This window comes from Chiloscyllium plagiosum, chromosome 31 (assembly GCF_004010195.1).
Source record: "Chiloscyllium plagiosum isolate BGI_BamShark_2017 chromosome 31, ASM401019v2, whole genome shotgun sequence".
Taxonomy (NCBI): Eukaryota; Metazoa; Chordata; class Chondrichthyes; order Orectolobiformes; family Hemiscylliidae; genus Chiloscyllium; species Chiloscyllium plagiosum.
In genome coordinates, this window is record NC_057740.1 from 20,031,146 (window position 1) to 20,057,413 (window position 26,268).

The 26,268-nt window shown below is 37.5% G+C and overlaps 1 protein-coding gene across 1 annotated transcript in view; it reads right to left on the reverse strand.

Moving 5' to 3' along the window:
* LOC122565559 (mucin-16-like) overlaps positions 1–26,268 on the reverse strand; it is a 30,199-nt gene that overhangs the window by 2,502 nt on the left and 1,429 nt on the right. Inside the window, exons 2-35 of the mRNA XM_043673939.1 lie at positions 26,178–26,245; positions 25,420–25,589; positions 25,228–25,254; positions 23,528–23,688; positions 23,313–23,380; positions 22,702–22,871; positions 22,517–22,543; positions 20,698–20,846; positions 20,542–20,609; positions 19,496–19,665; positions 19,318–19,344; positions 17,319–17,467; positions 17,066–17,133; positions 15,810–15,979; positions 15,626–15,652; positions 14,266–14,414; positions 14,110–14,177; positions 13,162–13,331; positions 12,977–13,003; positions 11,837–11,985; positions 11,677–11,744; positions 10,683–10,852; positions 10,498–10,524; positions 9,452–9,600; positions 9,291–9,358; positions 7,597–7,766; positions 7,396–7,422; positions 5,923–6,083; positions 5,750–5,817; positions 4,369–4,538; positions 3,800–3,972; positions 3,520–3,587; positions 2,890–3,050; positions 572–684 (exon numbers count right to left, since the gene is read on the reverse strand). Coding sequence (XP_043529874.1) covers positions 572–684; positions 2,890–3,050; positions 3,520–3,587; positions 3,800–3,972; positions 4,369–4,538; positions 5,750–5,817; positions 5,923–6,083; positions 7,396–7,422; positions 7,597–7,766; positions 9,291–9,358; positions 9,452–9,600; positions 10,498–10,524; positions 10,683–10,852; positions 11,677–11,744; positions 11,837–11,985; positions 12,977–13,003; positions 13,162–13,331; positions 14,110–14,177; positions 14,266–14,414; positions 15,626–15,652; positions 15,810–15,979; positions 17,066–17,133; positions 17,319–17,467; positions 19,318–19,344; positions 19,496–19,665; positions 20,542–20,609; positions 20,698–20,846; positions 22,517–22,543; positions 22,702–22,871; positions 23,313–23,380; positions 23,528–23,688; positions 25,228–25,254; positions 25,420–25,589; positions 26,178–26,245 — 3,675 coding nt within the window. The remainder of the gene's footprint in view (positions 1–571; positions 685–2,889; positions 3,051–3,519; positions 3,588–3,799; positions 3,973–4,368; positions 4,539–5,749; positions 5,818–5,922; positions 6,084–7,395; positions 7,423–7,596; positions 7,767–9,290; positions 9,359–9,451; positions 9,601–10,497; positions 10,525–10,682; positions 10,853–11,676; positions 11,745–11,836; positions 11,986–12,976; positions 13,004–13,161; positions 13,332–14,109; positions 14,178–14,265; positions 14,415–15,625; positions 15,653–15,809; positions 15,980–17,065; positions 17,134–17,318; positions 17,468–19,317; positions 19,345–19,495; positions 19,666–20,541; positions 20,610–20,697; positions 20,847–22,516; positions 22,544–22,701; positions 22,872–23,312; positions 23,381–23,527; positions 23,689–25,227; positions 25,255–25,419; positions 25,590–26,177; positions 26,246–26,268) is intronic.

Sequence of the window (26,268 nt, forward strand, 5' to 3'; positions counted from 1 at the left end):
CTTCTTCCTGGCTGTTATCAGACTGCTGAATGGACAACTTTAATTTTAGGTCTAATGTTGATTTTGTTTTTGTGTACCTCCTCTACAGCCATAAACTTGGATGCCTCGCTCTGTCTAAACATCCTATGATCTGTATTTTCTTGTATGTTATGATCTGCTTGTACTGCATGCAAAACAAAACTTTTCACTGTACTTAGGTACACATGATAACAATAAATCAAATCAAATCATTCACCTATTTCTCTCCCCCCACCCTGAAAGGGAAGACTCTTCCTGCAATATTGACCTGTCCTTTCCCTCCAGAGATGCGGCTTGTCCTGCTTGGTGTTTTCAGGATTGTTTTTCTTTTCATTCTAAATGAAGTCTGATAACATTGCCATTTCAAATGCAGAATACACTATTCAAATGAATCTTGAAAACAAATGATCCCTGTCATTGAATTAATCAATGATCTAAGATATCATGTCTCCTTACTGGTGTTGGCCTCACAATCAGTGAGTTATTTTTTATTATATGATTCTCATTTCTAGCATTCAGCTTTGCACAATATTGAACAATTACATGTACTTACAAATAAACAAAGGAGGAAGAGCAGGAAAAGGATGAGCAGTATCCCCAACACGATCAATATGATTGCCCAATATGGTATTTCTGTCCTGCCACTGAAGATTGGTGCTTTAGCTTCTGCACAAAGTAAATTTGGAACAATTAACCATGATACAAATTATAATTTGCTTCCCCAACCATCTTCAGGGATGCATTATGATTTAAGTTAGTGTGCAGTTTTAGCTCAGTAGCATAAATGGTTTAGAATTACATGATGTGATTGTGTAATCTTGCACTTAAACTGGGGCCACTGTCATTAAGAAGAAATGGAGCCAGAGAGAGATGACATGATTTTCCATTATTGGTTGAGAGTCTTGACATTGGAGTCAAATGCATGTTCTGATACTGCACTGTGTCAGAAGCAGATATTCAACAAAGATCTCGCCTGGATTGGCCAAACAGGTTAAATACATAAAGGATGTTCCTGATGACGGGGGAGTCCAGAACTGGGAATCACAGTTTGAGGATATGGGGTAAGCCATTTACGACTGAGGTGAGGAGAAATTTCTTATTCAAAGAGTGGTGAGCCTGTGGAATTCTCTGCCACATAAAACAGTTGACAGCAACACCTTTAATGTTAGATATGGTTCTTCGGGTCAAAGGGATCAAACAGTATGGGGAAAAAAACGGGAACTGACTTGAATAATCAGCCATAATCTTACTGACTGGTGAAGTAGACTTGACGGGCCAAATGGCCTACTCCTGCTTCTATATTCTATGTTTCTACAAGCCAGACATCATGCTCATCTCCACTTAAGGATGAAAGACAGATGCTTTAATTGGAGGCATTCTTTGCATTTTTAAAGGCTTTGAATTTTTTAAAATGGCAAAAGGGATGACTAATTTTGAAGGAAAAATCCTTGGATAAATATTAGTGGTGGTAGGTTGAGGTCCTTAATTGAGCATCATTCACCCAAGTGCCATTTAGGTCTTCCCCAAAGGGGTGATGCAGGACTCCAGCCAGTGGGGGAGGCTCCCTGTTAACTCTGTCACTCATGAAAGTGATGTCTACTGCAACTTTTACCAGAAATCTGCACGTGTGCTACAAATGGAAAAAGCCACTTGTAGCACTAACTAGGTGCGAAGGAAATAATTTTATAGTTGCAATGTCTTAATTTGGATGAACAAGTTATTGGTATCAATTTAATAGCAAAATTGTGCAGAAAGCAAAATAAATAAATGAAAAACATGGGATTATAATGAGAGATTAAAGGGACAAAAATGTAAGTAAATTTGGATAACTTTTTGACAATACAATTACCAACTCTGAAGAAATGATATTTTGTAAATTAAATCAACTTTTGGTGTCATAGTGATTGACGGTAAATAATCAAGACTAATCAAGCACTAAAATCTAGCTTTTTTGTGTATTCAGTTGGTATCACTCACATGAGTACCTGAATTTCTTATACTGCACATATTTGAATGGTGAGTTGCTCACAAGATGCTATTGTAGTGAAACAGTATCTTGTTGAAGAACTCAGTATTTTCAGTATCCATAGTTCTTTGTTTTATTTCACTGTTGTTGTGAAGCTTTTGAACGAAGAAGAGAGTTCAGATTTCCTGATCTTTACATTTAATGGCACATTTGTCGTAATGAAACGGTGGTCGAGCACTGATAGAATCACTATTGTTTCAACCATAAAATCTGGGCCATTCAATTATTAAATGAAAACCTGCTTCTTTGTGAATTCAATGCTAGTTGCACCAGGTGTGAAACCCAAGTAGTCTCACATTCCCTCCTGAAAATGTTCTCACACTTCTCATTTTCAGTGGGTATGGTTATACTTTTCCTGTTTTGCAGATGCTAATTTTGGTGATAATTTACCTCAAATTTGCATGGGAAATGTATGTCTTTGGAAATTAGTTGCAATTCAAGGTGTACAGGAATCATGCTGGATAACAAAAACTAATTTTACAAAACAGGTATTTATTGCTAATCCCCTCAAACCCCAAACCTGGAAAGCTAAAACCAAATTGATATTACCAAGGAATACTGGAAAGCTTTTCCAGAATCTAGGTGAACAAATGTGCCTACATGAAAAAAAATTATAATTACCACCACTATAATAAGATGTGTAAGTTATTAATAGAAGCCAAACTTGAGATGTGGCCTACTTGACACAAACTAAACAATCCTTTTCCATATTATTAAATGACTCCCTTACAAAATCCCCACTCTATCCACTTTCTTCAGAATTAATAACTCAATATTGTTAATTAATGATTAACATGTAATAATAGAATTGTTAGAAATAAATACATTTAAAATCAATACTTTACCGACTGCCAAGCTGGTATTTCTCAGCTGGTATACATTTCCAAGTAAGTTTGTTGCATTTGTTCCAGTGGCAAACTCTGCTTTGACTTGTTCTGCTGTCACTGGTTCACTCACAGCAGCAGGATCGAAGTAACATGTGCAGATACATTTCACTGATCCAATTCTGTTGGTAAGAATGGCAGGAAGAATGATGACTTCAGTCAATTATAACTTAAATGAGCAGAGTAACTGGATTAGAGTAATTGGAACAACACTTATCCCAAAGTATCATTAAAGATTTAGTGATTCAATGTATATTGCAAATGTCTACTTATACTTGAGGACACTTTCTGTGGCTAAATTTTCTGTTTGTTACATCCCTTGTGACACTGTTCACAAGGCACAGTTAATCAGAACACCATCTTAAGCTCCATAAATCTATATGTACATAAATTAATTGTTTTACTGCAATTGGTCAGTATCTATTAATATCTATGTTTGAATTTAATTCCAGATACAAGTTTAAAAATTGTATTAGTAAGCAGTTCACATGCCAGATTTAGTTTCTGTTTCGTTTGCTAGTTATGGGCTCAATCTAAAAGATGAATTCTCTGTTTTATCTCAATGCCTAATAGGCGAAGTAAATCCCTTACCTCAGTCCTGTAACTTTACAAATACGGTAGCTCTCCTTTAAAGCACTGTTTTTATACAACTGTTCAAGCTGCAAAGTATACACAGTAGTAAATATACATTGCATTGCAAACTTTTCAAGAAACGTGCAATAAGTCTAACAGAAAAAGCTGAATGTTTATATATTTGTCAACAAAAGTACAGTTATTAAATACAGATGAAGAAAACGTTCACTTAGAAAATAATTTTGCACTTGGTTTCTTCAAGTTTAAATTTATAGAATGACTGGAAAATAATTCTTACCATTTTGGTAACATTGGCAACAATGCTTTGGTATTCAGGGGAATTTGGGTTGTTAAGTGCTTCAATGAAATTTCTGTTTATTATGGTGAAGTTAACCTCAAATGGCAAATCGCCTTCTCGGACTTCGGGTGGCAATATTGTCGGCGCTGTAGTTGGTTCCAATTCGTGATAACCTGAAATTGAAAGGTGAAATGTAAATCTCTCATGTAGGGTTTCAGCAAGGATATCACCTATTATTCAACACTGTAATGCATTAGTTTCAAGACAATTAAAAGATTCACAATTATATTTATTGTCTGTTTTAAATGAAAAATGAACCATCTTTTATCTCTGGTCTTGTGATCTGCATCTTGATAATCCGTACAAACTTTGAGGATGATTCGAAATGAGCAGCAAGCATGGCTGCTAATGTTTTTTTTCTTTTACTATACTGAGACCTTTGGAGTTTGTATGGTTCATAACTGCTGAAAACCTTTCAACTGTGATTAATTTTAAGTTTAAGCTGCGACAAAAATGCAATATGTGTTTTATTTTACAAGGAAAATCATTTAATTAGACACAATACTTACCATCTACATATAGGCTGTCTTGGTTCAGTGCATATATTCCTAATGCGGTGATTTTTTCAGTGTTGTCTTTGAACTCATTATAAACAGTGACTTTATCAACTCCTGGAACTGCGGGATTATTTTTAAAAGAACAGTGTGCTTCAACTTTAGTATTGCCTTGATTTGCAGAACTGTTCAAAGAAAAACAATGTTAAAATCATTCCAAACACAGCCTTTTTTAGCACTGAGTTATTAAAGTGTACTGATAATGCAAAGTTTTCAGAAATAAGAATCATTTGGAAAATAGCTAATTGCCTTAATGCTTACAATATAATGCCTTCATCATGATGAAGGGCTTTTGCCCAAAACGTCGATTTTCCTGCTCCTCGGACGCTGCCTGACCTGCTGTGCTTTGCCAGCACCACTCTAATCTTGACCCCCACCAGCTATGTCAGTTGACTTACTTGTGTCAGTTTCAAAGAAGAGGAATGCTGTAGTTAATAAGGACAATTAATCCTTTAGATGTTCCAGTTCCTTGGCCTTCATTTATTACCTGAGGTACCATCAGCTTAGCACACAAGTTTCACCCGGTATTATCTTATTAAGTTTGTAAAGCAACCCCAGAAAGATGACCATCTGGACCAAATTCAGCTGTTTTCTTGGTAGCCACCCCATTCTCTCTACCAGTGACCCTGCCTTCTACAGACACAAATGACATCATTTGGCTGTTGAGGCTCAGCCCATGTGCCCCACAGCTGGCAGATTCTGCCAGGATCAGCTGTGTAGTGTTGGGCATGAGTGTCATTACCATACTTCAAAGATATTCAAAGCTTATATTCTTCATTAGATTAAAACGTAAGACTTGGAGGGAAGGCCTGCATACGTTATGCTGCAATGATACAAAACCCGAGTTAGACCCACTTAAAGTATTGCAAGCAGATCTGGGCACCACAACCCCATCTTAGGAAGGATGTTTTTGCCCTATACAACACTCAATGCAGGTTTACAAGGATGATACTTGATCTTCAGGGGTTAACTGATTAGGATAGATTAGTCAAATTAAGAATTTGAAAGGTTAAGCAGTGATCTCATCAAGATCTTCAGGGAACAGGGAAAGACCGGGTGGATGATGGTAAACTATTACTCCTGGTTGAAGATCTAGAACCAGGGGACATAGTCTAGGAATTAGGGCCGGCCATTCCAGAGAGATGTTAGAAAGCATTTCTACACTCAAAAAGTAGTGGAGGTTTGGAACTGTCTTCCTCTAATGGCAGTCGATGCTTGTTCAATTGTTAAATTTAAATCTGAGAGACAAATATTTTATTAAGCAAGGGTATCAAGGGATATGGACCCAAGATAGGCATAGGGACTTAAGTCACAAATCAACAGATATTTATCTTACCTGAAAGATACCAGTTCACAATTTGTGAATGTTTCATTTATCTTACTGCTTTTGTACAAATTGTCAAGCTGTGAACAAAATATGCAAAGAAATTGATTTGGGATAGAGAAACACATCATCAAAGCATTCTGATTTATATCAATCAATTAAACAAAATTCCAGTGTCAACTTACCAAACTAATAACATTTCTTGATGTAGTTATATATTCAGCAGAATTGATATTTTGTAATTCTGATCCAAATTCCTGGTTTTTTATTGTGAAAGTGACATTAAAGTCATTGCGTTTTGTCCCTTTATTTGGTTGTAGCGTCACTGCCACAACAGGTGCTTCCGCTATAAGGAAAGAGTAAATAATTATACAGGCAATACAATAATCTATAACAAAATATTTCCTAACTTTACTAATTATATATGAATTAAAAAGTTCTGATTCTGAGATCAGCACTTTTCAGTTAAACTCTGGCCTGTAGCATTGCCTTGCCAAATGCTATAGTATTACAAATCTGATTGTATTTCATTGGATAATGTGAGAAAAGGCTATTTTCTGAAATACATTTATATTAAAGTTAAAACATGGATTTTTGTTTTATTTTAAATTTGGACACCTTGTTGGTTGTTTATTTTTTGCGAATAACATATCTTTATTTATCTTGGTGTATGCAACCATATACCAGTATCCTCATAGGCAAACATGGAAACATATACAATGACAGAATTATTTCCTTTTGGAGTGAAAGAACTGCAGCTGCAATGTTCCCTTCTGGGACTCATTATGGAAGCAGGCATATTTGGTGCTGACCATTGATACACCACAAAAGAGCCTTAATGGATGATAGGCCAAGAAGGTTCCATCTTCACATCAAAATCTTAATGGCAAGGTGTTAAGAAGGGGGCAGGAATCTGTCCAGAGCCCAATTATATATTCTCTAGCCACCTTCAGGGAGGGTCAGTCTCCACCCTGTGATTTTAAAAGGAGCACTAAAGAAGTTGCATAATTGTTCATTCCTGGTTTTATCAAATCATCTAAAAAGTAGGATCACTTTTTAATGACTGGCAGTGAAAAACATCTGGAAAGACAGTCATGCCATCCAGTCAGTAAATAAATATAGCTTCTTCATAGATTTTATTAAGCTCCAAGAACCTCAGTTTGCAAGTATCCAAAACTGTCCTGGTGTATAGAATCTCTCTAGCCTGTTCAAACTGTGTGACATATCAAGGAATCATCTGTTAAACAACTTAAAATAGCACAAAGCCAGATCTCTGCTGCACTTAAACTGGTATGTGTGCTCAATCTGGTTGTGTGTAGAACACAGTCAGTAAAAGAGGCATTTTGCCCAATATCGAATACCACCTTAGGATTTTCTGGTAGAGATGACATCAGTGCAACCAAGGTGCATGTACTGGATTCAGACAATGGGAACAAATGAAAGGCATATCCAGTCTCTTCTGCCTCACTATCACTGGGTGCAAATAACACACTTTTTTTTAATGTCCTTGATTGGATCGGTCAACTACCAACTCTTGATTTCAAATCTTGACTGTACTAGTGCCTGATTACTAAACTGTTGGATATTTCATCAAAAGTTGGCCTATTCTGAACAAATAATAAGGTGAGTGCTATGACTGTAGTGAAAATAATACTCACTGATTAAACGAGCTGATTCATGGTAACCTGAAAAACCAAAAACACATGTTTTCTATCAAGTGAACCAGGTTGAAATGCATTATGAATGAGCAGACTAAAAATTAATGTGATTGCTTGAAATCTCTCTGATTCATTTGGAGTAAAATATTCAAATCGACTTAAATGTAACAGAACAGAACATCTCATTTAAATGCTAAATACCATTCACGTAGAGGCTGTTGGTATCGAGTGAATATGCTCCCAAGGTGGAAATTTCCTTTGTATTGTCCCTGATCTCATGGTACACTGTAATTCTATTCACTTCCTGAGGATTAGAATCATTTTTGAATGTGCAGTTTGCATGCACACTGGTGCTACCAACATTTGTTCGACTGTAAGACAAACAGATAGTTAATTAAATGAGTGAGAAAACATTGGGTAGAAATTTGTCTCAGATAATAGTGCCAAGTGGACATTATTAGATTGACCACCCATTGTACTTAACGCCTGATATTTAGGATTATTACAGTCTGTGGAATTAAATTTCAAGTGCTATATATAATGAGTTGTTGATTCGATACCAACCATTTTGTGACATTTTCTGTGATGAATGTCTGCTCTGCTTCAAAGTCAGGTTGGCAGACACAAGCCTACATAAGCTACAGGTATCAATGTACAACATTGAGGACCGGGGCCAAAATTGTAGCTCGTATCAATGCCAACTGAAAATTCTTGCTGAAGAATATCTCCCACCTCAAGTTTGCAATGTTCTCCACAGAAAGCAACAGATTTATTTGTCTTTATCCGTTCACAGGATGTGGCCATTGCTGGCTAGCTCAGCATTTATTGCCCATAATTATCCAGAGGGCAATTACGAGTCAACCACATTATTATGGGTCTAAAGCCACATGCAGACCAGACCATGTAAAGGTGACAGACTTCTTTTTCTAAAGGACATCTGTGAATCAGATGAGTTCTGTTGACAACAGTTTCATGGTGATCATCAGACTCTTAATTCCAGATATTTTTAGATTAGATTAGATTCCCTACAGTGTGGAAACAGGCCCTTCGGCCCAACAAGTCCACACCTACCCTCCAAAGAGTAACCCACCCAGGCCCATTTCCCTCTAACTAATTCTCCTAACACTATGGGCAATTTAGCATGGCCAATTCACCTGCACATCTTTGGACTGTGGGAGGAAACCCACACAGACACGGGGAGAATGTGCAAACTCCACACAGACAGTCGCCCGATGTTGGAGTCAAACCTGGGACCTTGGTGTTGTGAGTCAGCAGTGCTAACCACTGAGCCACCGAGCCACCCCCAATTTTTGGGGAATTAAAATTCCTCAATCTGCCACAGCAGGATTTGAATACAGGTCTCTCCAGAACATTACCTAGGTCTCTGGATCAACAATCTAGTGATACTACCACTACGCTATTGCCTCCTCTTGATTGCTGACCGTTATCTAATTGATAGCTTGCCCACATTCCTGATGAAGAGCTTATGCTCAAAACATCAACTCTACTGCTCCTCAGATGCTGCCTGACCAGCTGTGCTTTTCCAGCACCACATTTTTTGATTCTGATCTCCAGCATCTGCAGTCCTCACTTTCTCCTAGTTTGCCCCGTAAGATGAAGAGAATGGAAGGGTTTGGCCAGCTGAGACATTTTCTTGTCTACATGACAGGGACTTTAGTTCTCACACCAAAATAAGATCAACTATTTGGTGAGCTACAAGAAATCCCTTTTGGCTAAAGCAGCAACTATATTAGTAAGCAGAATAATCTGAGTCTTGAAACAACAGCTTGAATCCTGAAGAAGGTTTAGAATTTTAAACATTATTAGAATACTTTTTTTACAAAATTAGAAACATTGTTGAAGCTAGTATTGGATTTCGTATAAACTTTCCATACCTGAACGATTGAACTCTGCAGCTTGAAAATGTTTTGTTGACGTTGCTGCTTATAAACAGATTGTTCAACTTGAAGAAAGGAATAGACACAGTATTAGAGGAAATAAATTCTATAACTAATGTAAGTATGTATACATATTAATAATGACATTGTTTACTGACCTGGTAAGCAATAATATTTGAGGCAGACTTATACAAAGCAGAATTGGATGATATTAGATTTGCTGTTGGAACCAGGTTAGTAATAATGAAGGTCACATTAAAATCGAAAGGCTTTGTTTGCAGATTTGGAGTTGTGGCCACAGATGGTGCTGTTAAGAAAAAAGTAAATAAACATTAACTGAGAATGAAAATAAATCTTCCCAATTGCCCCATTTGCATTCCAGAGATGAAAATAAATCAAAAATAAAGAAATGAATATAAGAACATGAGGCTACATTTGAGAACTGGTGGTAGAGTTTGTCTTTTTCAAAGAGTACCTCATACAGTCAAGGAGGTCTATAGCTCTTCAACTCAACTTGCCTATGCAAGCCCCATTTTCACAATTAAACTAGTCCCATTTGCCTGTGTTTGGTCCACATGCCTCCATAACTATCTCATCCATGTACCTATCTAAATGTTTCTTAAATAATGAAATTGAACTTGCTTTCACCGCTATCTGTGGCAGCCTGTTCCAGACACTCGCCACCTTCTGTGAAAAAATTGCCCCGCTGGACCCTTTGATATCTCTCCCCTCTTACCTTAAACCCAAGCTCTCTGGTACCTATACATGTCTACATGTGGTATTGGGAGAAAATTTGCTCTAATCAGTGGTCACATAACTGATTGCAAATTGAAATAGAAAGTTCTCTTGAATTTGTTGAGTCTGTAAAATATCTGGAGTCTTTTGCTAAGTCTGAGATAATTTCAGTTGCTGGTAGCTTCTCCTTAAATGTTGCTCACAACTATGTTATCAGCTGGTTAATCATTAAGGACTGCAGAGATATAATAAAAGCACATGCAAAATTTCTATTAAACTTAAGCATTTCATTTTGACAATTTATCTGAATAAACAAACTGGAAAGTAATGGGGAATCAGTTGTAAATGGGTATCATCAACAATGCAGTGTGCATGTCCGCCAAATGATGAACAGAGTTTAATAATGAAATATTTTGTTTTGTCGCACAAGAAAGTCTTAAGAAACAACAGAAATAGGAACCATACTTACGGGCTGAGGGAGCTACTTCATGGTAACCTGAAAAATCAAAAGCATGTCTTCTATAAAATCAATCAGATGAAAATTCATCACCAATTAGTGCAATGAGATGCATTAGTTTTGCTTAAATTTTCACCAAATTATTCACAAAAGATTGTTCCATGTGATTAGGTAAAATATCTTTAAATGTTAAATACCATTCACATAGAGGCTGTTGCTATCCAGTGAATATGCTCCCAAGGTGGAAATGGCCTTTGTGTTGTCCCTGATCTCATGGTACGCAGTAACTTTATTAACCTCTTGAGGATTTGAATCATTTGTGAATGTGCAGATTGTGTACACACTGGTGCTGGCAGCATTCGCTGGACTGTAAAATACAAAGTTGTTTAAATAAATTAGGAAACATTGCAACAAATCAGGTTGGTAGGCAGAAGCTTCTGCACTATTATGGTATATTATATGGTATATTATTATAATGTTGCAACTAAATGTCAATTTGTTAGAACTAAAGTAAATGTCAGCCGAGAATCTTTGCTGAATGATTTTTTACACTTGAGGACTGAGTTTGTGTTTGTTTCTGCAGGATTGCAGACGCTGAGTATCCTTCACTTGATAATTTGTTTATCAGAGAAGTAAATTTGAACAGGGTTGAAAAGTTTGGCTTATTATGCTGCAAAATGCTGGCTACCTGCACTCAGGACTTGCTGTTAAAAGTGTTTAACGGAGGGGTTTATTGAGGGCCTTGGATTTCAGTCTCAATTAGTGGAGCTAGAAGGCTTGCATGCGGGTTTCACCTGCCTGACCTGGAGGGCAGACCTGTGGCTGAGCTAATTGGCAGGCAGAGGGCAGGAAGGGCATGAGAGTAGCAAGCCATGGGGGGCACAAGCTATTGTCCTGAAAGTGGAATGTCATGATCTTTGGAATCATTACCCATTGTCTAAACAGACTGTTGGAGGACAAATTGCTAGATTATAGTGACACTATTAAAACACATTTGTACATTGCAGTTCTGAAACATAATATTCCCAATTATCTAAACTATATCAATTTAATGAACAGATCTAATATTAATGTTTTTAACACTGAGAAAACAAGCAGAATTCTGAAAGATAGCAAGAGATTTTAACCATTTTTGTACTCCTGATGAACTTGAAACAGATACTGATATAGTTTATTGTCAACATTACTTACCTGAACGATTGAACTTTGCAACTTGAGAATGTTTTATTGATGTTGCTGTTTGTAAATAGTTTGTTCAACTTGAAGGAAAGGAATAGCCACAGAATTAGAGACCAAATTTTGTAATTAATGTCAATATACATTTGTATAGATAAGTAAATTACAAACTTACCTGGTAAGCAATAATATTTGAGGCTGATTTATGCAGTGCAGAATTGGATGATATTAAGTTTGTTGTTGGAACCAGGTTAGTAATAGTGAAAGTCACATTAAAATCAAAAGATTGTGGTTGCACATTTGGTGTTGTGGTCACAAATGGTGCTGTTCAGAAAAAAAGATAGTTATTAAACTGAGAATAAAAGAATTTCTTAACTGTAACATTTCTATTCCAGAATGAAGTTTAAATAAACCGAGCATATAGAAACCTCATTAGAATATTTTATGCTGTTGTCAGAGTCTTTTGAGACAGGATGGGATAGAAAAGTTTGTCTTCCTTTAGCAAAGAGAACCTTTTACTCTCATAAATGTGATTGGCAATGAAACTCCCCTAAACAGTGACAATATAACTGATTGCTCCTTCACATAAAAACTTCTCCTTTTATGTTACAAACTTGGAAGGCAGAATCTTCTGCTCCTCTATTGAAAGGTGTGCAAGGGAACTGGGTAGCCAGCAAAATTCTTCAGATGTCTTTACCCTGGAGTCAACCACCTGGATTTTACTGTAGGATTCAGTTGAGGAATATAGGATGATCTGCCCTTTCCTTGCTCCCTTTGAGGCTCTGAAATTATCCATTAATGATTGGTTATTGATCGTTTCCCATCCAAACTAAATTATTGGGCTGGCAGGAGAATTTCAGTGATGGGGAAAGGTCAGAAAGTGAGGTGGCTCACCACTAGGTCTGGTTAGTATTGGCTGTGATATGTTTGCCACTGAAACTTCAGATAGAAGGAAGGAACATCCCACCATTCAAAAATTCCTGGGTGTAATCTAGTGCTTAGGTTCAACTTTGGGTGGCAGGTCAGATTTCAATTACTGATAGCTTGTCCTTATATGTTCCTATTATCTCTTTTACTTGTCTGTGAAGGGAAGAGGGTAACATAGAGCATATAAAATCTTTGTTAAGACATAAATATTCCAATTTGAGAATTTACATGGATGATCAAACTGTAAAATAGTGAATCATTGCGAAACACCACCCCTCCCCATTGATGTGCATGTGTTTGACAATTTATTAAAGTAGAATTATTTTGTTATTTCCCACAGCAATAAAAGGAAGTCTTAGGAAAATATAGAAACAGAAATCACACTCACGGGCTGAAGGAGCTGCTTCATGGTAACCTAAAAAACCCAAAAATGTGTCTATTATTAAATGAGTCAAGTGGAAATTTATTATCAATTAGTGAAATAAGATACATTAGATCAATTGAAATTTCCCCAATTTGATCACACTAACATGTTCACTATGATAGAAAGAAAATCTTAAAAATAATAAATACCATTCACATAGAGGCTGTTACTATCCAGTGAATATGCTCCCAAGGTGGAAATGGCCTTTGTGTTGTCCCTGATCTCATGGTACGCAGTAACTTTATTAACCTCCTGAGGATTGGAATCATTACTGAATGTGCAAATTGTATACACACTGGTACTGGCAGCATTTGCTGGACTGTAAAATACAAAGTTAATAAACAAAATTAATTAGGAAACATCACCACAAAATGAGGTTAGAGAAAGAAGCCTCTGTGCTAATAAGAGCATCAATTGCTTGAAATAAGCCTCAAAGTATTACAGCTGGAGTGAATGAGAATCTTTACTGAATAACTCTTTCCAATTTGGCTGTGCAGGAGATATAATTACTGCGTATCCTCCTGTTGATATTTCACAGACCAGATAAGTCATCTGAATATCTTTTGAAGGATGTGAAAGGTTTGATTTACTATGTGCCATAATTCTGCCTGCTTGCCTTAGATGCTTACTGTTGAAAGTGGAAGGCTACTGACATTCAGTGAAGGAGACCTCAGATGACTTTGGAGGATATAGATTTTAGGAGATAGAGTTGGCTAGCTTGTCGACAGAGAGCAGGGAAAGAGCTGGTGAAGTGGTCAATCTTGGAGGGTACAGGTTGTCCTGAGTGTGCAGCACATTCATGCTCCATCAATGCCCATTTTCGAGGGAGGCAGTCTGTCTGAGAATCAGTTGCTGAACTGTTCTGACACTGAATGTCCCTTTGCACATTGTAATCCTCAGATAAATAGGATAAATATTGCTCACAGCCCTCTAAACATTTCAGTAAGTGTATGTGTTAAATCAACAAATTACCAGAACTCGAACATTACTGATCTGAGCACTGAAAAGAAAAGCAGGATTCCGAATAATACCAAGATATTTTAGTCATATTTGTATTATTAATTTTAAATGTTGAAATAGATTTTTAAATTCCTTACCGGAACGATTGAACTCTGCAACTTGAGAATGTTTTGTTGATGTTACTGTTTGTAAACAGGTTGTCCAACTGAAGGAAAGGAAAATCAGTGTATTAGGGGAGATTTTGTATCTAATGAAATTATACATCAGTGTTGATAAGCAGATTGTTAACTGACCTGGTAAGCAATAATATTTGATGCAGATTTGTGCAATGCAGAATTGGAAGATATTAGATTTGCGGTCGGGACCAAGTTAGTAATAACGAAGGTCACATTAAATTCAAAAGGAGCTGTTTGCAGGTTTGGAGTTGTGGTCACAAATGGTGCTGTTAAGAAAAGAATAGATAAGCATTAAATTGAGATTGAAAAAAGCCCATACTTGCATTATTCTGTTCCAGATAAAGGGAAAACAAATCAAGAATATAGAAACCACATCAGACTATTTTAGAATGCCGATCAAGGTTTTTAAAGTATAGTGTCATGGCTATTATTGTCTCCTTTTGACAAGGAATACCTATCTCTGTCCCTTGAATTTGGGACACTAACCAGTAACCAAGTGGCTAATTGCTTCTCTTTGTAGAAATTCCCTGAATTTTGTTACAGCCTTGGAGTGCAACATTTTACATTCTATCACCAGCAGGTATGGAGTCTGTGTTCCCAAACTGACTACACAAGTAGCAATCTACTCTCCCCAGTCTTCCCATAATGTTGTGGTGTCACAGGCGAGGCATACACCCCAGCCTGCTCACCCTTTCCAGTGAGCTCCTTAAGTGCCTATTGATGAAAGACCATTTTCTGCCCTGCCTAAATTTCAAGCAAACAAGGAGGCATTCAGGTTCAAGGAAGAATCCTGGAAAGTGATCCTGCTCACACCTCACCCCACTAAGTCTGCCCAACAATTCTTACTCCCACTGTCCATCCATACACTGAGATCCCCACATTTGTCTTGTATTACTCCTAGGACTTTAGGTCTGAGGGCGACTTGCTGTCTTGTCCTCTACAATATAGGGTATTGCTTGATCTATGGAGTTGCCAACCAACCAGACTGGATAGCATCACTCTAGGGCTTGGCAGTAAGTGGCAGACATCCCATCCCCAGTTCATTCAAACACTGAATGGCGCAGGCAGCCAGCAATGATAGCAATATATTCAACAGGAAATATTCAGCAAGCAAGAAAGGAAATCCCATCATCCTAAAATTCCTGGCCAGAGTTTCGTGCTTATATCCAAATTTGGGCAACTGGTCTAATTTAAGTAGTGCTTGATATTTGTTACATGTTACATGCAGGTAAGTTAGCAGGCTGTTGGGAGAGGAGGACAGCACTCACAAAGTCTCCTTGTCATAAATGTTTGGATTCAAGCAATTATCAAAGTGATCAAACCAGAAAATAATAGTTGAAATGGGAAACATTGTAATCTCAATGAGGAGCATGTGTTTGTTAACTGATGAACTGAGATTAGTATAGGTTGATTTTATTGTTTCCCACAACAATTATACGAAGTATTAAGAAACTATAGAAACAGGAACCACACTCACGGGCTGAAGGAACCTCTTCATGGTAACCTGAAAAATCAAAAACGTTTCTTCTATAAAATGAGTCGGATGGACATTCATCACCAATTAGTGCAATAATATCTATTAGTTTGGGTTAAATTCCCCAAATCATTCAGAAGAAAATCATTCAAATTGATAAAATGAAAGGTGTTTAAATGCTAAATACCATTCACATAGAGGCTGTTGCTATCCAGTGAATATGCTCCCAAAGTGGAAATGGCCTTTGTATTGTCCCTGATCTCATGGTACGCAGTAACTTTATTAACCTCCTGAGGATTTGAATCATTTGTGAATGTGCAGATTGTGTACACGCTGGTGCTGGCAGCATTCGCTGGACTGTAAAATACAAAGTTATTAAACTACATTAAGAAATATTGTGATAAAATAAGGTTGGTGAATTGATGTTTCAGTGCTCTTGTGAGCATCAGTTTATGGTATTGAGAGCTAAGTTTGAATTTGTTCCAATTAAAGTGAGTGCCAGCTGAGAATATTTCTAAATATCTCTTTGCACCTCAGGATTCTGAGTTTGCACTTTGCTCTGCAGTTCCAGTTGCTGAGTATCTTTCTGTTCATAATTTGACCACCAGAAAATTAGTATCTTTGAAAGGAATTGAATGTTTGTCCTATTATGTCCCAATATCCTGGCTGCCTACTCTCTGAGCCTTTTCGTGAGAGTGCAGGCTAATGATGTTCAATGGGTGAGACTGCAGATGGCTTTGGAGCATAGCCTTAGGCAGTGGGCTTTGAAGGCTCCATTGATGATTGTGCCCTTCAGGTATGAATGGCATATGTTTGGGAAGGCCAGGTAAAAAAGATACAATTGGAGAGACTATCCTCATGGGATTGCAGGATATTCATATTTCATGAAGCCACTGCCCATTTCCTGTGGCAACGTCTTTGTTGGATAGATTTCTGGATTGTTGTGCCACTCTGCAAACCCCTTTTCCAGCGCTTGCCAAATATTTTCCAACAGTGACCCATTCTGAAGTTTGAAGATTGTTGAAATCCTCCAATAAGAGTGGTGAAAGTAGTAGGGGTTGGGGGGAGCAGTTAGACTGGTGATAACATTGGGTTAGGACAGGGGAAAGTCTGTGAGAGCAAAGCTCAATTGGAGAAGAAGGATAGATGCTAAACCTCGTTCAGAGGTTCAGCTCATGACCCCACTTGGGACTTGGGAAGCCCTGCCCTTTCCACAACATAATCTTCAATAATGTAGGACAAATACTGCTCACAGCAATCAAACCTTTTATCATTCGTAAATATATCAAAGATGATCAGACATCTACTGGTTAGAGCACTGAAACAGCAATCAGTAATCTGATTAATGTCAAAATGATTCATCCATTTTTGTAATATTTTTTATTACTAAAATTAGTAATAAACTGGAAACAGATGTTAATTTTCTTTATTAATGTTACTTACCTGAACGATTGAACTTCGCAACTTGAGAATGTTTTGTTGATATTACTGTTTCTAAACAGGTTGTTCAGCTGGAACAAAATGAATAGTCCAATATTAGAAGGTAAATCCTATAATTAATAGTAACATTTATTTGTATGGATAGGTAATTTAATTGAATTGGTTAGCTTTACTGTCATGTGTACTCAAATGCGCCACCTTAGGTACAAAGATTCCTGGATACAGTAGGTAAATTTCAGGTAAATTGCCAACTTACCTGGTAAGCAATAATATTTGAGGCAGATTTGTGCAGTGCAGAATTGGATGATATTAGATTTTCTGTTGCAGCCAGGTTAGTAATAATGAAGGTCACATTAAAATCAAAAGACTGTGGTTGCAGGTTTGGAGTTGTGGTCACAAATGGTGCTGTTAAGAAAGATTAAGTAATCATTACGCTGAGCGCTAAAAAAACTTTGCAACTCTATCATTTCTATTCCACATTGAAGGTAAAACAAATCAAGAATTTGGACACTACATCAGAATATTTCATGCCATTGTTAGAGACCTTTGAGGCAGGATGGAGAATTTTTCACCCTTTCACAAAGAACACCTATGTGCTTGGTACAGAAGCTGTCTTAACCATTGCATTTGCAACTGATTGCTTCTCTGTGTGGAAACGTCTCTCAACTTTTCTTACTGATTTGGATTGCAGAATATTTCATTTGCCTTCTTGGTGGGTATGCAGAGAGGTAGAGGGAGAGGAGGAATCTCTAAACTGGCCTTACTAATCCACCTTGCCATAGTTTTCCAGGGGACAGGTGAGTGCCATTGGTCAGCCTATCCATCCTGGCGCCAACTGAATTCATCATTGCTTATGGCCCATTTACAGCCAAATTTCCAAGAAGACGGGAGACATTTAGGGGAATGGGGGATGTGACCCTGCTCAGGCCTTGAGTGGGAAGGATGGGGTATGTCTCCTACAACAGTTTCAACATCAAGGGCTCCCCCCCACAAGCTATGGATGAACCTTTCTCTTGAGGCTTGAGGCATTACTCTTACATGTCCCATGAGAATGCGAACTGGAGATATCTTCAGGGTGTGGCTGTCTGTGCATACCCAATCCATGAGCCTACATTGCTCCTATGAGAAAATGAGGACTGCAGATGCTGGAGATCAGAGCCGAAAATGAGTTGCTGGAAAAGCGCAGCAGGTCAGGCAGCATCCAAGGAGCAGGAGAGGGAGAAAGTGAGGACTGCAGATGCTGGAGGAGGAAGAAGGGCTCATGAAGAAGGGCTCATGCCCAAAACGTCAATTCTCCTGCTCCTTGGATGCTGCCTGACCTGCTGCTTTCCAGCAACACATTTTCGGCTACATTGCTCCTATCACTAAGTAAGGCTCTTCAACTCCTTGCGAATTATAACAGCCCTTTGTTTGCGTCTGTACACATTGGTTAGCAATTACAGCTGACTGGTGGCTGACACCTCTCTCCTCACATACTCATTATATATTGGTCTCTTTTCTCTTAATGATGTTTGATTCATGAGTTCAGTCGTACATGTGATTTACATGTATGCAATTATACCACAACACACATCTTAATCTTTTCACGAACAACACCCCCACACCCAAAATCACACTGATCCCCTGCAGGCCTTTAACCCCTCCTGCATATTTGTTTGATTCTGTTCCCTGAACTTAGACCCTGGGGATTACTTGCATTCCTATCCTGTTCACTGTAGCTTCAGTGCTGCTAGAGAGGTGTCAGCAATCACATTGAATGCTAACTCCTTGAGATGGGACTTTCTCCTGAGTGAAAGGTAGAAGTCACGACTCCTGCCAATTAATATTTGATTGGGGAAATTAAATGGCTATAGACCAGCCACTATTGGTGCCAGTGTGTTCACCATTCATTCTTCTGGTAGCAGGCAGGCAGAGAAATCTCATCATCCCAAAATTTCTGGCTTATGTCTAAATTTGGCCAACAGTTCTAATTTCAGATACTGTTAGTTGCTTATCCTAACAGCAAGAAACAGCTATCTTGTTAGCCTGTCAAGAAATGCTTCATGTGAAGGGGAAAGGATAACACATCATTTACAGAAGTTAAGTCATAAACACTCTCAGTCCAAGAATTTAGATATACAATCCAACTGGAAAATAATGGTGAACTAGCTCTATTATGTGTGTGTATTTGACAATTTATAACTAGAATTGAATAAAGGTTTTCTATTGCAATAAAGAAAATCATGAGAGACAATAGAAACAGGGACCATACTCACGGGCTGAAGGAGCCTCTTCATGGTAACCTGAAAATCAAAATATGTCTTCTGTAAAATGAGTCAGCTGGAAATTCATCATCACTTTGTGCAACAGGATACATTAGTTTAGTTACACTTTCCCAAATTGATCATAGAAACACATTCAACATGAAAGAAAAGATCTTTAAATGATAAATACCATTCACATAGAGACTGTTGCTATCCAGTGAATATGCTCCCAGGGTGGAAATTCCATTTGTGTTGTCCCTGATCTCGTGGTACGCAGTAACTCTATTAACTTCCTGAGGATTGGAATCATTTCTGAATGTACAGATTGTGTATACACTGGTACTCACAGCACTTGCTGGACTGTAAAATGGAAAATGTTATTTAATTAAATAAATTAAGAAACACCATAAATTCAATTTGCCTAAGAGAATCTTCTGTGACCTTTTGGACATCAATGTATAACATCAAAATATATGGAAGTTCTATGTGTTGGAACTAAAATGAATGCCAGCTCAGAGTTTTTGCTGAATAATTCTTTGCAACTCACTCTCAACTTGCATTTGCTCTATTTAAGACACAGTTGCTAAGTATTCCCTAGTTGACAGATTGCCCATAAGATGCATATCTTTGAAAGGAATTGAATATTTGGCTTATTTAGCTTCACAATCCTGGTTACCAGCTCTAAGTGCTTACTGTTGAAAGTGTAGGCTACATGTTGAGTGGAAGTGAGTACAAATGACCTTGGAAGATGACTTCAAGTATTGGGATTAGGAGGCCAACTTGCAAGCCAAGCCTTCCTGATATAGAAAGCAGAATTCTGGGTGCGCTAGCTAGAGGAGCAAGCAGCGAGGGCACTGGTGAAATGGCTAGTCTGGGAGGGAACAGACTGTCCTCCTGAGAGTGCAACATTTTCACCCTGTTCCCTGGGTTGTTTTGGTGGGGGAGCGATCTTATTAAGACCAGCAATGTTTTGGAACATAATTTGCTTTACCATGACACCATGCTTTATCATGCCCCGTTGCACACAAAGTCATATGGGACAAATATCGATCAAAGCCACAAACAATTTCCTTCAGCGAGTATATCAATTAGATTTGAGTACTGAGACAGCAATAAGAACCTGAGAGAATACATCATAGTTCTAACTATTTTTGCAGTATTAATTATTCTTAATAAGTTTAGAAATAGTAATGATAATAACAATAATAAGACTGAAGTAATGTCAACATTCCTTACCTGAATGATTGAACTTTGCAGCTTGAGAATGTTCTATTGATGTTGCTGTTTGTAAACACGTTGTTTAACTGAAGGAAAGGAACAGACACAGTATTGGGAAAATTCTGTATTTAATGAAATAATATATCTGTATTCATAATTAAATTATCAACTAACCTGGAAATTAATAATATTTGAGGCAGATTTGTGTAGTGCAGAATTGGATGCTATTAGATTTGTTGTTGGTACCAAGTTAGTAACAATGAAGGTCACATTAAAATCGAAGGACTCGACTTGCGGGTTTGCAGTTGTGGTCACAACTGGTGCTGTTAAAATAAATTGAAGAAATGTTAAACTGGGAGTAAAATGATCTTTGCAATTGTATCGTTTCTCTTCCAGAGTGAAGTTTGAATAAACCAAGAAAACAGAAATCACATCAAAATACTTTGTGGCAGGTTGGGATGGAAAAGTTTGTCTTTTTCACACAAAAAGAACTTATTGCTTTCATAAATGTGTTTGGTACAAAAGCTGCCCTAACCAAGGAATGTGTGACTGATTGCTTCTCTGTTAAGAAACATTTTTTCATTCTTACTGACTTAGATATCATAGTTTTATGTTCTTCCACCAGTAGGTGTGCAGGGCAGGTGGAGAGGGTCAAGTTCACACCTCTCCTGACTTTTCTGTAATTTTATGGTGGTGAGTGTGAGACCTCAGTCAGTCCCTGCCTCAATTGAAGTTGTTAAGGGGCAAACAAATGGATGCCCAGCTTCAATGTTTAGTCTAGCAGGAGGGGTCTAGAGCTGAAGGGAGTCGCTGAAATTGAACTTGCTCAGTGTGGGAAGTAGATGGGGATGGGTGGGAGGGTCCAGATGTAACCTTAGCCTGTCCCTTTCTTTTTTATTCATTCATGGGATGTCAGCAATGTTGGCTGGGCGAGAATTTATTGTCCATCACTAATTTGTCCCTAAGAAAGTGGCTGTGACCTGCTTTCTTCATAGAATCGTAGGATCCTGACTGTGTGCAGAAAGAGGCCACTTGGCCCATCAAATCTCCAAAAAGCAACCCACCCAGACCCAGACCCCCCACCCTAAGCCTGAAACCCTGCATTTCCCATGGCTAGTCCACCTAGGCTGCACATCCCTGGACACTAAGGTCAATTTAGTATGGCGAATCTACCTAGTCTTTGGACTCTGGGACGAAATCACAGCACCCAGTGAAAACCCACACAGACAAGAAGAGAATGTGCAAACTCCACACAACCAGTCACCCAAGGTTGGAATCGATCATAGATCATAGCAGTGCTAATCACTAAGCCACCGCTGCAGTCCATTTGGTGCAGGTACACTCACAATGTCATTAGAGAGTTAGGGCTAGGATGCTGACCCAGTGATACTGAAGGAGCAATGATACAGTGTCTGGTCAGCATGATGAAGGTCTTGGAGTGGAACTTGCTAGAATGTTATTCCCATGTATCTGCTAGTCCTTCTAGAAGGTAGAGGTTATGGGGTTTGGAAGGAGCTATCAAAGATTAAACCCTAAGACTTAAACTCTGGGGGGCAGCTTGCTATATGCAGCACTTGGGGCTATGGAATTGCTGTCAATCAGATTTATTGGTAACTCTTTGTGGTTTAACTTTCTCCCAGATGAGGGGTGGAAATCTCATTTTAATTAAAACTTGTTGGAGCCTGCTAGACAGCCAGCATCAATAGCAATGCATTTCAGCTTTTCAGGTGGCAGGTATGAAACTCAGTCTATTCAAAATCTACACATTAAGTAAAATTAACAGAAGTGTAAAAACTTATAGTTGAACTAAAAGCAGATTTTCAAGCTGAGAATTTTACTAAAAGTTCGATTAAGAAAAGAGAAACGTTTCATTTGCAATAATAGGGTCATTTAATAATGTATCGATAAAGCTAGTAAACTAAAACCAGAATTTGTGCCACTCTCACAACTAATGAGAAATATTAATGGAACTAAGAAACAATATAAGACTTACTGGGCAAGGGAGTTGATTCATGGTAACCTGAAAAAAACAATTACAAGTATTTGGTACAAAGTATGTTAATTGGAATCTCCGCGAAAAAAAAATGTTTAAAATTAATTGAACTGTATCTGAATAATATATTGAAATACTAATGGAAAATATAATGGAACAGAATATTCTCTTTAAATGATCAATACCATTTACGTAAAGGCTGTTATTGTCCAGTGAGTATGCTCCTAAGGTAGAGATGTTTTTTGTGTTGTTCCTGAAGACATTGTAGGCAATAACTTCATCAACCTTTTCGGATGTAGATTCATTTCTGAACGTGCAGATTGAGTACACACTGGTACTGCCAATATTTGTTGGACTGTTGTAAAATAAAATTCAGTTAGAAGGTTTAGCAAAGAATAAAAGTTGATCTGTCAAGTTTTTTTTACAATTAACATTGTGATAGTCACTAATAATGTTTAGAATTCAAACGAATTGGAATCAACTTCTGCTCCAGCAATTGAAATACTTTCCCATTAACTCTGTTCTCAAAAATATGCCCTTCATCACTGACTATCAGGGTGCTCCAAACTTCAAAGCTGGAAAGGAACAGCTAAAAGAAAAACTTATTTGACTAATACTTCAAATGCAATGGAGGTATGCACAAGATTCTCAGAGTGAATATTGTTTTCTGCCAAGTATAATATACAACAAGTCGAACATAATTTCAGGCATTGTTACCTTTTAACATTGAACACTGTGGCTTCATAATTTTAATTAATCTTCAGTCTAATTTGCAATTACAGAAATGGCCACTCACCGGAAAGAAATAGTTTGGCAAGTTAAAAATGTTGCATTAATTTTGCTTTTGCCATACAGTTCGGTGAGCTGGAACAAAATCATAATCACAGTTTTAGAAGAAAAATCTCTTACAGTTAAATTATTTTATTTCAATTAAAGCATCAGTCAATGCTACACTGCCTTTTTTTCTGAGAAGTAATCGTTATTGGTATAATGCTGTAATCTTCTTATTACCTGGTGAGAAATAATATTTGAAGCAGAGTTGAATAGTAATGAATTGGAATCTTGTAGAGGTTGTGTAAACTCTAAGTTAATGACAACAAACGTCACGTTGAATTCTATAAATTGCTCTTCTGGACTTGGAGTTTGTGTTGTTGACACTGCTGGTGTTATTGCTAACAGGAAACATAAAGAGAACAGTAATCTGAGAGTACAGTAAACATTGTCATTTTGTATTTCAGGCAAAATAAACACAAATCCAGAAAAAGTTCCTCACAACAATGTTCCAGACAAGCAAGAACTGTTGACATGTGGACATAATATGTTTGAGCATTGCAGAACACATTTTTTTTTCTTCTACTATGTGATATACGTGGGTATAAGTGGGTACTTGATTTGGTTGAGATAGTGCAATGGTATCTTGGATGAATAATTAAGATACCTAAGCTAATACATTGGGGAGAGGTTTTCCACCACAGCAGTTTGTGGAGTATAAATTCACTGAATGAAATGTGGAACTCAAACCTGGTCTCGGTAATGGTAAACAAATTGGTGTTCCCGTCTACCTGCTGCCTTTATGCATCAAGGTGGGGGAAGATGAGGGTTCCTAATGTCCTTAAGGGAAAGAAATCAGCTGCCCTTACCTTGGCTGATCTGCTTGCACCTTGAGACCAATAGCAATATGGATGATTCTTAAATGCTTTCTGGAATGGTTTAGTAAGCACCTCTGTTCAAAGGCAATTTTTGATTGGCAACAAATGCCAGATTCAACAGTGAGACAAATATTCCAGTCAAGAATAAAACAAAATGCTTGGATCGTCAGTTGTCTTGGACTGAATATTTTTTCCAAGTCTTTTGCCTCCAGTCTTGCAGATCTAATTACAAGCATTATTTCTGTGATTTTTTTTTTCTATTTTTCTATCCGTTCAGGGAATGTGGACTTGCTGTCTAAGCCAGCATTTATTTCCCAACCCTAATTGCCCTAGAGAACATAATAGTGAGCTGCCTTCTTGAGCCATTGCGGTCCTTGGTGAGTAGGGACAACCACGGTGCAGTTTTGAAGGAGTTCCAGGATAAGCCATGAATTATGAAGCATCAGTGTTATAGTTCCCAGACAGGATGGTATGACTTGGAAGGCAACTTGCTGGTGGTCATGTTTGCATGCAGCCTTTTTCTGCTATGTGGTTGAAGTTGCGTTTTGGAAGCAGCTGTTGGAAGACCTTTCTTAAGTTAATGTAGTGCATCTTTTAGATAGTCCACACTCCTGTCATTGCACATTAGTGCTGAAGGAGTGAATGCTGAAGTTCATGGATGGGGTGCAATCAAAGGGGCTGATTTAGTTACTTTAATCTCCTGTTCAGGCATGTAATGACACATGTCTGAGACTGGTGGGAATTGAATCCAGATCTTAGCCCAGAAGTAGAGGGATTCTACCACAGTGCCTAGTGGACTGTTTTATCCCAAATGGTGTTAGGCTGTAAAAGTCCACATATGAAGGAGACTGGATGCAAGAGACACACAAACAATTGTTTGAATCTTCAAAGTATTCTAAATTACAGAATTTAACTCAGTCATCATACAGAAAAAGAATTATTCACAAGGAATGTACGGGAATTATTGGATTTTGTTTTATCGTAGAAAAGAATTCTGCATTTTTTTACCATGAGATTAAAAAAGAAATAATAAGTGAACTAAGTAATGGGAAGTATACTTACTCGGTAAAGGAATTGATTCATGGTAGCCTATATAAAAAAAACATATGTGAGTGAAAGATAAAATTTTATCATTAAAGAGTGGAATAAAACTTGTGCATTGTTTGAAATGAACTGAATTCAATTTGAATGCTATATTTAAATGACAAAAATAAAATTCTATTGAACATAATATCATTATTAACTGATCAATACCATTTACGTAGAGGCTGTTATTATCCAGTGAATATATTCCGAAGGTGGAGATATTCTCTGTGTTGTCTCTGAACACATGGTACACAGTAACTTTATCAATTTCCTGAGCAGTAGAATCATTTCTAAACGTGCAGATTGCATACACACTGGTGTTTCCAATACTTGCAAGGCTGCAGAAAAAAATGATTTGTGGAAATTAACCAAAAAGGAAGCTGTCTTGAAAATATTATTCATCATTCTAATTAACATTCAAAAGTTCACAAACTTTGGGCAATTCAATTGTCCTATGCACCATTGATTAAAATAACTTTCAATTGTCACTGTTCTCAAAGTGTCAGTCCTCTAACACAGTACTTGAGGAAGTAAGTGTCCAAAACATCCTCCAGACAAAAGGTAAACCAGCAGTTCACAGGGTAACGTCTCATACCATTTAGAAGAACTGGTGACAATGATTAAAATGCAGCAATATAAAACAAATATGAAGCAATAGCATCAGAAAACATTCAGCCTTATGTGTAACATTCAACATTGAAAGATATATTTGTGGGTATAATGTTGTGTCAATCCTAGCACTTTCAAACTATTTTTAAACAGTTCATCCAGTGGATGTGGGCTATGTGGACCAACATTTAATACCCATCTCCAATTGCTCTTGAGATGATATTGGTGAACTAACATTGTTCCAAAAATTGTTAACTTGTCAATCTTTCACTTAACCATCAGAGAAATTATTTTGGTTGAACACAAAAATAACTCACCTAAATGAAGCAACTTCGCAATGTGAAAATGTTGCATTAATTTTACTCCTGTTGAACAGGGCAGTGAGCTGAAATAAAGACATAAACAAAC